The 12392-nt window shown below is 36.0% G+C and overlaps 1 protein-coding gene across 4 annotated transcripts in view; it reads left to right on the top strand.

Moving 5' to 3' along the window:
• Nucleotides 1-7822, top strand: part of lpp (LIM domain containing preferred translocation partner in lipoma) — a 207188-nt gene extending 199366 nt beyond the window's left edge. For all 4 annotated transcript variants that reach the window (XM_079882835.1, XM_079882833.1, XM_079882834.1 and 1 more), the window contains 3 exons: nucleotides 4010-4188; nucleotides 5838-5958; nucleotides 6050-7822. In XM_079882835.1, coding sequence (XP_079738961.1) covers nucleotides 4010-4188; nucleotides 5838-5958; nucleotides 6050-6178 — 429 coding nt within the window. In that variant the 3' untranslated portion in view covers nucleotides 6179-7822. The remainder of the gene's footprint in view (nucleotides 1-4009; nucleotides 4189-5837; nucleotides 5959-6049) is intronic.
• Nucleotides 7823-12392: the final 4570 nt, after the last annotated feature.

Genomic DNA, 12392 nt, shown 5'->3' with positions numbered 1-12392 from the left:
GCCTGGAAGAAAGAGAGAGTGTCGGAGCACTTTGTCAGGAAATTGAAAAAGCAACAAGGGAAAGAAGAGGCTACAATTGACTTCAGTGCTCTCCACTCACCCTTTCGTTCAAAAAGAGGCTGTCTGACCTAAATTCATTTTACCTCATCTGCCTAGACGTTTGTTTAGCCTTCTGGGCAAACACTTAGAGAAATGTATGAAGCTGGAAAAAGAGGAATATATGTGAATATATCACATTCTAGCAGGAGAAGAGTAAACTGAAAGCATGAGTAGACGTCTAGTGCCCTCTTGTGGCTCTCCGAGCCATTATTCTTCCACCAGTGAACTGCGCAGATTTTCCTAAACCATCTTTGAAAGTTATTACCGGACAGTAAATCCACAGCATGTAAATCCAAACTGCTTTGACGTCAACATAAACGCTGCAGAAAACTGAAAAGCTGTGCTGGGGAAGAGAGGTCTGACTGACCCAGACATCACCACCAGAGTTCCTACGATGACTCTGGCACAACATATTGTATGAAAACGTGCTGTTTTTGAATGTTTCTTCAGAAAACTGTAAGCAGCAGGGATCCAGATGCTGGTTCAAGTCTAAACTCAGGTGAAACATTTGGCTGTGATCCTGAAGGCTATATATACAGACTGCCTGTATTTCTATATTTTCCCCTCCCCCTCTTCCTCGCCTCAGAGTTATGAGACAAGCCTCAAGGGTTCTCAGCAGCAAGCTTATTAAAGGCTTTATCCGTTTCCAGGATTTGCAGAGGATTGTGGCACGGACATTGTTTGTACACAAGTGTTGCTCTGGGAAATAATGTTAATTTCTGTCATACTCAAAATGAGAAATGAGACAAATTAGACCCTGGTGTACCTAGGGCCTTTTTTGAGCCTTGACGATCCCTCAGCATTCAGTCTCCTCTGACACTGTGATCTAAAGCCGAGTTGATCTAAGAATGATAAGCGTAATATAGGAGATCAAGGTCAAGTCCTTTGACCTCCACCTCAGCTTGCTGATGAATCAAGAGCATGGGAAATGATCCCAGTGCACAGGCAGTGCAAACAGGATTTGGCTGCGTTGATACATGGGACTCTTTCCAGTAAATTCTGTCCATGCAGCTGAAAACTCTATATACTGCAGATCTGTTCCAAATCCAAATGAGTTGCCTTCTAAGGCAGCTTCCTAATGTCATAAGTGACAGATTTGGAACTGCAAAGTACATTGGCTGGAACACCATGTGTCACATAAACGCCATTTCTCACACAAAGCACACGGGAGACTCGCAGTTGATTTAAATAGTTTGATATTAGCATGTTGCAAAGCTAACAGTGCAGTACTAACATAACCACACCAAAAAAGCTAGCCTAGACAAATATCAGATATTTGTATCAATATGTTTTATGTTTTATTATTTAATCAAATATTTTAATCACATCAGCCATCTTGGAAAAAACTGGGATTGCCTTCACGTTAGCTTATAATTTGATTAAAACTAGCATTATTACTAGCTGATACCGCGTTTTCTTTCTCAACTGTTTATGTTCAATTAAGACATAAATTACTGTGACACATAGGTATGTATTCATGACTGCGTAACACAGCAACGTCACGTGAGTGTAACCGCGATAGAGACGATAGTCCAACCGGTATTTAGCCCACCCCATCCTTAAATGGCTGCAAAAGAAGTACCAAAAATCTTAATGGGTGCTTTCCCTAGTCCCTTCCTGTTAAGCACAGCATATAAAACGTTAAGTTTCATAAGACTCTGGGCTTATTTCTTGTCTCTCTTCCTTTCTTTTAGTCTGATCTTCAAAAACTTAATCTGTTAGATACACTACTTTGGATTTTATATTATCTATTGACTAAGATTTATTTTTCTATCTTGAAACGTATTTGCTTTTAAAAATTTTATATCTACTTGATTAATTTGTTGCCTTTATAATTCTAAAAATGTAATTTAATAAAATGTGTTATTCCTTATTCAAAATTTGATCTCTGACATCATTGCTTGTCTGCCTGGATCACACTGCATCAGTTGCTTAAAATGTTGCCTTAGTTTGATTGGTAACATTCCTATAGTGCCATATCATTATAACTGATAATTAATTGATTAAATGTAAGATAAAAAAAAAATTTAATAAATAAAAAAGATGCATACATTTATTAAGTTTAGAAAAAATGCCCTTATAAAAGGTACAAATGTTCCTGTAAATCAATTTAAGAAGGCAAAATTTGCCCCTTATCTGAAATGTTCATTTCTGTCACCGCTGTGAACTAAGAACAAACCGCAAAGAATGTGAAGAAAATAACAATCTTTGGTAGTCAGCTGTCCACATCAGGCCTAAACCAGCCAAAGTACCAGTGCAAAAACACTCCGCAAAATATCGTCAAATTATTATTATCAACAAAATCCCAGAAAATAGAGATATCATCTTTTAGTAAATATCGCACTCCCTTAGTGTGAGCAGCTATCCAAGATCATACCCACAGGACTGTCAGCCCTAATCATCAGGGCTCATTGGCTCGGAAAACGTGATGGCTTACAGTGTTGCCACAAATGCACATAGGCATGGAAGTCTGTGTTTGAAAACAGTACTGAGTGGCTGTGCCAAAGAGACAGGCAGCCAAAAAGGACAGCTGTAGCCTGGAGTACTCACACATACGGAGATGTGTCTGGGCCACCAAATCCCAAATGGAGAAATCCAGGAAATATTTGTGCATCACAGCCTCTCATGCGAATACGGTCTCACACATGCTTTCAAAGAGATCCTAAGTCATCCTATAATTGATCACACACAGATGATTTCACCATCCTTTGCTGTAATTGCTTAGCTAGAGGGGAGGGAGGGGGATAGAAGATTCTTTTATATGAAATATCGAAATAACAAATCCAGGGCTCGGGGTGGACATTAAGAAGAGGAATGTGAGCGAAAAGTCATCAGCTGGCCCGCGGCCCGGCATCCGTGGCTGAGGAAAAGCCTACAGTCATCAGAAAGTGGACGTATTTACTGCTGCGCCTCTCGCAGAACGAAAGCAAGAGTGAAAAATGACTTTGTTTGTGAATCAGAGAGTAGCTAATCAGATCTTACTCTCATTTCATTGCTCGCTATATATACTTTATATCAGAACCTCCCCCATTTTCCCTCAGGTATTGAGGACAGAGATACACTTGTGACAACCATTTGGATGCTCACATTATCCTACAGAAATCCATTAAATGTTGATAGATTATGGATTTAAAGGTTATGTTCACCCAAAATGTTGTGCCATTCTAAAACTGTTTGACTTTGTTTCTATCTATCAGAATGCCTAAGCTGCTCTTTTAGATAAAGTGAAAGTTAAAGGGATAGTTCACCCAAAAGTGAAAATTCTGAAGTGCTATATGTATATAAAAGATGAAGTGCTACGCACACAGGCTTCTTAAAGGGATAGTTCACTAAAAAAATACAATTTTGTCATTTACTCACCATCATGTTGTTCCAAACCTGTATGATTTTCTTTAACATTTTCAGGGACAGAAATCATGTTTCATCAAACATATCTTCATTTGTGTTTTGAAGATGAACTCAAGGCTGCTCCAATGTCCTGGAAAAAAGCTGCTTGGACACTTTGCCAAATATCTCATTTGTTTTCAGTGAAAGAAAATAAAAGTCAAATGGGTTTGGAATGACATGAGAGTGAGTAAATTATGACAGAACTGTCACTCATTTCTGGGTGAACTATCCCTCTAAGAGCAAGGCATGATTGAGTGTGCTTAAGTTTGTGAGATGGTTCTTCAATGAAAAAAAGAATGGAAAGTAGCTTTTTCCCCCGTGTTTTTTTTTTATCCATCTATTTCGTATCACTGTAAATCAGCATATCTTCACATTTGTTAAAGGTTATTACGACTGCCAAGCCACGTCTCTCAATATCAGAGCTTGAATTATATGCTGACATGAATCTGTCTCAGTTTTTTTCCACAGTTTCCTTTGGCTGAGCTTGTACGTTATGTAAGATCTTTATTGTGTTTGATTTTAGAACACCCTGGAGACCTGCAACATATGTTGTAAGCCCATAATGGAGCGTATCCTACGGGCGACTGGGAAGGCCTATCATCCCCAGTGCTTCACCTGTGTGGTCTGCCATCGGAGTCTGGACGGCGTTCCCTTTACCGTGGACGCTGCCAACCACATCCACTGCATCGAAGACTTCCACAAGTATGACCAGACACAAACATGCTTGATTCTTCCAAATACTACATTCAGGCAGGACCAATGTAAAGACATGGGATCCTCTTTCCTTTACATATTTTTTCGTCATCTTAGTGTGTGACCTTATAAACCTTCACAGCTTCATCAGGGTTCAAATATCCCACTCAAAACCATTTATAATCTTATTTACAGGTAATTTATGTATTTTAAATAGAATGTTCAGTGATGTCACTATATCGAAAGCAGCTTTTTTGTATACCAAGGAACTGAAAGGTTTCAGAGGGAATATGTGATTGTGGAGAATGTGATCACAACAGAAATGCCATTGTGTCGAGGAACAGTTGTGCCATACCTGGACTGTACTCATTGTTACTACTGTGGTTTAATTAGGCCACCATCTGCTGAACTTCCTCCTTTTTGCTGTTTGTTGATAAAACCCAATGAAGAAGTAGAATCACCTGACTGTTTTGCTTTGTGAACACATCCTCACCGTCTCTCTCTCTCTGTTACCTCTGTTCCTGTCCTATGTTCTCAAATTGCTGAATACACTAATGTATTTATTGTGGACCTTTCTAAAACATTTGTGTCTTTAAAATCAGTTCAACTGGATAGTAATATTAGTTTATTGATGGCTGATGGCCTTCCCATTTGGATTAGAGTAATAATTTATACACCGCTTTCCAATATCTAAATGGGATAGAAATGTCAAATGTATTGATTTCTTTTTAAAGGATGAGTTCAAAAATGAAAATTGTCATAATTTACTCACCCTCATGTCATCCCAACCCTGTATGACTTTCTTTCCAATTCTCTATTCACTAATAATCTCTACATCAGACTTATGTGCTACTGCACTACTACTTTTATGGTGGTTTTATGTCCTTTAAAGTTCTTTAAGTTTCAATGACATTGTTAAAAACTGTTATGTTCAATGTAAGAAATTAAGTCACACAGGTTTAAGGGTGTGTAAACAATGAACATTTTTTGTTTATGGTAATTTTAGAGTTTTAGTTATTGCTGGTGCTCAATGACTGTTACCATCTTGATTATTTTGAGAACTTTTTACTACAAAGGCCCAAAAATCTAATTTGACTGAGGGCCATGGGTTGAAAATAATTGCTGCATTTTATCCAACTACACTACAATTTTTTCTCTTACACTAACCAAGGCTACATTTATTTGATCAAAAATACAGTAAAAGAATGAATATTGTGAAATATTATTACAATATAAAATAACTTTTCTATTTAAATATTATGTTAAATTCTAAAATACAGATTTGGTGCTTAAGAAACTTTTCTTATCAATGTTGAAAAAAGTTGTGCTGCTTAATATTTTTGTGGAACTGTGATGCATATTTATTCAGGATTTTTTTTTTTTTTTTTTGATTAATAGAATGTTCAAAATAGCAACGTTTATTTGAAATCTTTTTATAACACTGTAAATGTCTTTACTTTCACTTTTGATCAATTGAATGTGTTCTTGTTGGATAAAAGTATTAATCTTACTGTCTTTTGAACTTTTGAGCGGTAGAGTGTATAAAGCATTTATTTTTTTATCAAATTAATTTAAATCAAAAGTAATAACAGGCAAACTTTGGGCAACTCTGTCCTTGTCGTAATCTCATTCTCTATTTTCCCCTTCCCTTTTCCCAGGAAATTTGCCCCTCGTTGCTCTGTGTGTAATGAGCCCATAATGCCATCACCTGGCCAGGAGGAGACTGTGCGTATTGTGGCCTTAGACCGTGACTTCCATGTGCAGTGCTATCGTTGTGAGGTGAGAAAAAAGCACTTGGGTGTGGCTACAAATTGAGAAATATATTTGTAAACAGAATTTTCATACTATTTTGTGTGTGTGCTCAACATAGGACTGTGGCTGTCTTCTCTCTGAGGGAGATAACCAGGGTTGCTACCCTCTGGATGGCCATGTTCTCTGCAAAAACTGCAACACCAGTCGCATCCAAGCCCTCACTGCCAAGGCTACAACTGACCTCTGAGTCACACACATATGTACATGCAGGTGCTTAATATCCCTGCATTCATCAAAATCTGAGAAACACCATATCCTGTCACATCACTGCACACAAATATTTATGCCCAGACAAATGCACATGTACACACAAAGCTGTCATTCCACTTAAGGGGCCATGACTTGTCTTGTCGCTCATGCACCACACACTGTGCCTTTTATTAAAATTGCACTCATTTATTCTGCCCAACCATTTTTATTAGCAGATATGTATTCATAAATGTCCGCTACAGCTGCTTATATGCACCTAAACAAAGTAGGCCTTAACATATAGACAAGACTGTTAGATTCAGATGTTCACAGAGCTGCAAAACAAAAAGTCCTGTTCATTTGGGAAGTGGGATGTTGAGAAAAACCCTCATAGAACATCATAGAATCTACCTCTAAAAAGGGACCATGCTCTCTGATCGTTAAGCATCATATTACTACACTTTCAAATAGAGCTACTAGTTATACATGAAGTCACACAAGTACACATTTACTGCAATGACTTTATCAAATAACGCAGTTACAGAAATAAGATACTTGGAAGTTTTAATTGCGCATTATTCAAACATGGCTATGTAGCAAATAAACTATTTCATGTTCACCAAGGTACACAAGATATAACGGTATATATATATATATATATATAGTACGACCTAGACCTTGACTCATGCATCACACCTGCTTCATCAGCATGTTTTTGAGTACATACAGGTGTGTGTTTGTGAATGCATAGCCTTTTGATTTACATTTCTGAATTCACCCTTTGAGATGAAAGTTACCAAAGAGCTACATTTACTTTCTCTGGGACAGCGTGTATGTATATTATTGTATGCTTTTGAAATCTAATGAGAAGAGTATTGTATCCTTTAAGGACTGTGAATGGCCTTCAGTAGCTCAGAAGCCAATACGTTGTGGTTCATTCAGTGCGGTTTCCTGTTTCTTCCTCAGTGTACCGCTTTAATTCAAGTGAATTTAGTAAGAAATATACTGCGCTTGGAATTTTTTCGTGGTTTGGTGTTATTTTTCTTCTAATTGCGCTCAGTTATCGCATTTATTTGTATATCATGAGTGAAACATGGTGAAAAGGTATAGGGATAAAATGTATGTATTTTTTAGATATGCACAGTGAATTGTGCAATAATGTCATGGCAGAATGAGAACTATTTGGTATTAATTTAAAATTCTCAGAGGAAAAGCTGTCAGATTAGGTTTAAAGTGTGACAATCAGGGCTGAAAGGATGTTTTATTTTATCTAATTTGATCTAAGACTTTAAGGGCTGATGAGACACAACCCGATCATTTTAAATATCCTTAAATTGTGAATTTATTGTAGTATTAGTTACGTAAGATAGAGATAGACACAAAAGTATTATTAAAAATAGGAATTTACCATTTAGGAATAAGACATTTTCTTTCATAATTTTGTGGATGATATCATTATGCAAATTTCTTCTTTGTTTTCGCATTGACACTTTACCAAGAAGAATATGCAGACGTTTTTTTTTTTATTTGACGAGAAAGTGTTCGAGCTGTTCTTAAAGCTACAGTGCATACATTTTAGGAAAATCTGAAATGATGTATGTATATCTACAAAGTGCCATAATAAATGTTGAGGTTTAGAGAGTTAACACCTCAGGAAATTTCCAGTCGTATCAGTGTGCTGCAGTGATGCCCCAGGGAACTTCCTCTCTGGTTGAAGGGTAAATTCAGATGTGAAAGTCATGATATATATGCAGACCGGATATAAATACCTGGTTACATGCCCCTCTTGATTTATTATGGCAGTTTGTGGAGTTTTTCAGTATGTAAATTAAAATGCGCTGTAGCTTTAAGCAATGAGAGCTTAATCAGTGCTTCAATCTATACCTCCTTTGCTTAGTACCTTCTCTATATGTGCCTTTTCCAGCCTGTGTGAAACTGAGGTGGTGTTGTTCGAGCACAAACACAGCTGTGGCTTGTGGCTGATGTTGTGTGTTGAGGGATATGATTTTTGAATGCTCTTTTTTGTTTTTGTTGTGTGTTTCTCCTGTTCACACTACCTAGAGGCTATGCATGTTTGCTACTTGAACTGATCTTTATTTCCAGTTTTTATATAGAAAGACCAAATATTTTAAGACTTAAGTAGAAATTAAGTGTATTATGTCTTTAAAAACATTAAGAGTGTTATTGGAAAGAGAATTAGTAGTGTATTACTTGGCACAATTAGGTTGTCCTTCCTTTCTTTTGCTTTACTACTAAAACCCATCTCAAGTTATTTTATTCAAATTGATTTGATTTGAATTAAAGTTTCATCTTTCAAGCATTTATTGCTCATTTCAGTTGTTCAAGTTGATTTGTTCTGTTCAAGTATTTGATCAGGATGCAATTCAAAACACATTGTACTAAGTTTCCCATTTGTGACCATTACAGTAGCAATAACTTGATTATATGAAACTGTTGTCACAGCAAATGCTTAATACCAGCATTCAAGTGCCTTGAAATACATGCTATAGGACTGGTGGTAAGAATATTTGAGCTGTCATCAATAGGGCAGTTTGATGTGTTTTTCTTTTCCTTCATGAAGAAATAATAACGTAAAAGAACCTAATCTGTGCTCTAGTGACATTCTAAGTATATACTTGGATTCTGTTCTTATACTCTCTGTTGTTTTTTACATAGAACTTCCTCTATAATTAATAAACCTTTTGAAAAAGTCCATAGTGGTTATTTTTCTTTTCTGTTGTCAGTTATTTTTCTCTCTCTCTCTCTCTCTCTCTCTCTCTCTCTCTCTGAGTGTGTGTGTGTGTGTGTGTCCTAGTGAAAAAATAGTATACTTAAGTACAATTTATTCATATACTTAAGTATAACTATGTATTTGTGGTGCACTATAAATTGGTATACTTAAAGTCTGTTAAATTGGAACAACTAATTTTGAACTAAATACATTATAGTTGTCCAAAAGCAGTGCTGAAGTTCAACTAAAGTTGTATTAAACTTGTTTGTGCTAAAGTGGAACTATTCCAAGTATACTTAAGTACACTTTAAATATATACTCTAGTATTTAGGTCTTGAAATGCAGAATTCACTCAGCATGAACTTCAAATGTATTTTGGTGACATTACAATTGCAATTCAATTACACTGTAAGAGTATGTTCAACATATATTAATATTATACTGATAACAAACATAAAACATTGCAATGGCATTCCATGTAAACTTGAAGTGTGCTAATGGCATCATTATTGTGTGCTTCAAATACAATAAAGTAATCTTTATAAATAATGGCACAGCTTAAGAATTAGCCTTTTACTGACATTTTACAGATACCTCCCAGTATACCAGTAACTCACTTATCCAGAGAAGATCAGTGAGACAATGGGAACAGATTAGTGGTGGAACGGATCACAATCACTGTTCGGATCATTTATGTTTTTTGAGCCACGGATCAGATAATTTTTCAGACCAATTCATTTATTACTTAAAGCTCACTTGAAGTTCTTCGATAGCTACATCAAAAACTACTAGCCTACCTGATAAAGTTCACACATTATTTAAAACAAGTGAACAGTCAGTAATAAAATACAAACAAATACACAAATTACAACCAGAGATGAATACTAAATAACAACGTTACAAATACTAACAGTAGTAGGCTATTCAGGTACAGAAATGAATAATTAAGCCTAAATGTAAAATAACACTATTTGTTCACTGTAGAAAATAAATATAGTTTCATCGTTGTTAAAGCTGTATTTTGTTGTTTTATTAATATTAATGACACAGACAAGTAGGAATATTAGGTGTGTGCTGTCATTTTAAGACGGACTGAAAAAACTGACAAACATTCGGTTTCTTTCATTCTCAACATAAACGAGAGAATACTTGCAGAGATGGGTATTTTGACAATTTTGTGTTTATGTGTGCGTTCAAGGGCAAGAAAACGCGAAAGAGGAATCAGTTCTGTGTTCGAGCGCTGTCTGAAATGCGCCTCTCTCTCTCTCTCTCCCTCCCTCTCTCTCTCTCTCCCTCCCTCTCTCTCTCTCTCTCTCTCTACGCGCGCTTCGGGTGCGTGTGGCTGTGCGCACAGATAACGCGCGACTCCCGATTTTCGCCTCTTTTTCTGCGTTTAAAATTGTTTGAATTGGCAAGACAAAATACGTCCAAATTATAAACTTTCACTCTATGATCGTTAAAATTAGCAGTTAATCCGCGAATCACATGCAATTAAAAAAAATAAAAAATAAAAAATAAATATATATATATATATATATATATATATATAATACATTTTATGTTGTTACTTTTAATGCAGTTAACATTTCTTAATTTATTTGACATTTTTACTTTTTGTGTAATTTTTGAGGACTGGTCAGGATCATTTTAATAATTTGTTTAATAATTCATAAAATTTTGACAGCCTGCACTCCACATTTCAAAGTGCAACGGGCCATTAAAATACCATTGATGGGAAAAGTGTATTAGTAGGCTACAGTAGGTGCATTGGAGTGTATTAGGAATACACCATAGTAATAAAACTTCTGATCAAGTACGTGAATTGCTCTCACCATTTCAAACTGACTAGGCCTATACTGTGTTTTCTTTATTTGTCATAATTACATATCTTTACTTTTGGATATGTATGTAAAGCTGCTTTGCAACCATGCAAAATAGTGAAAAGTGCTATGGAAATAAATTTGAATTGAATTAAACAATACCTGATTGTCACGGAGTCACCAGATCTGCACGCTGCGTTCACTCGTTCACTCTCTCCGAAGTTCTGATTCACCACACCTGCACTTCATCATCAACGCACACTATAAAGACACTTCCCCTTCACTTCATTGTCTGGTCTCGTCCTTACCTGACGTACAGACTCCTCTACTCACCTGAAGAGCACTCACCTGAACTTCACCCTCGAATCTCCGATCGCCCGTCATCCGTCTTCTGTCTCCAGTCATCAGTCTGCCATTCCCTGTCCCGCCATCTGCAAACAGACATCTATATTATCATCCAGCTAAGTTCATCATCCTGTTCCGATTCTCCACTGCATACTCATCAATCTGTTCCACTCCGTGCCTCTGTACAATAAACATCTATTTCACTATTTAACTGTCTGCCTCTCTCTGTACCGTGATACTGATATTATCCACACTATTTTTATACTCAAGTAGAACTCAAATACAGTTCATTGTATTGTTTATTTTTATCATAACATGTCAACAGAAGATTCAACAACAATAATAAAAATCTTATAAAAAAAAATATTAACACAAATAAAATTACTGAAGTAGTACTTAAATATTTAACAAATTAAATCATTTTATTTGCAAATTGCTCATTGTTACATTTGCGCTGTAGGCAAAAGTTGTGTTTGGAAATTCTGCCCATACAGCACCTGTTAGCAGAAACAAACTTGATGCTTCAGTTCATACTTGCAATAGTTCCATTTTAGTACAATCAAATATACTTAAGTATATCTCTAGTTGGACTTCAGCACTATTTCCGGATAACTAAAGTCCATTTGGTACAAAATTAGTTGTTCCAATTTAATATACTAAAAGTACAATTGCAGGGTATTTATAGTACATAAATATGTAAATGTATTTGTAGTATACTTAGCATAAAATAAATGTATTTCAAATACGTTTTAGTATGTTTATTTTTCACTTGGGTAATGCTGCTTTAAATTCATATTTCAGCTCTTTGCAGAGTTTGGCAGGTTTCCCAGGTAACAGAGACAGTTTTCCATTGTACTCTTTGCACACCCTAAAGGAGAAATGATCACGCTGCTGGCTGGTATCAGTGGTACTGTACATACGGAACATACTTGCATAGCTACTTTAGATGGCATTTGAGAGGCAATCAGCACTGAATCACAATTTAGATCTCAAACTGCTACTGTCTCAGAGCATTTTTCCTCTTTTCTAGCTTAGATATTTAATCAGTGAGATATTAAGTGAGTTTTGATATTGGAATGAAGCTGAAGAGTTGTTAAAATAATTTAAGAGTAAAAAAAAAAAAAAAAAGGCCCTCTGAGTCCCTTCTTGATTTAATCCTTCGATTTGTCATCCTGCGTTCCAGGAACCAGCAATTTTTTTAATCTTTCCTGATTGCTATATTGGAGCAGCACATTCACAATATTGAAGGTTGAAAGCAATCCTAATGCAAATATATACGCAGAATGACAAATCGAAGGATTAAATCAAGAAGGGAC

The sequence above is a fragment of the Squalius cephalus genome, assembly GCF_949319135.1.
Source record: "Squalius cephalus genome assembly, chromosome: 10".
In the NCBI taxonomy this organism is placed as follows: domain Eukaryota; kingdom Metazoa; phylum Chordata; class Actinopteri; order Cypriniformes; family Leuciscidae; genus Squalius; species Squalius cephalus.
The sequence above is the reverse complement of the archived record's forward strand: the minus strand, read 5'-3'. Positions and strand labels throughout refer to the sequence as shown.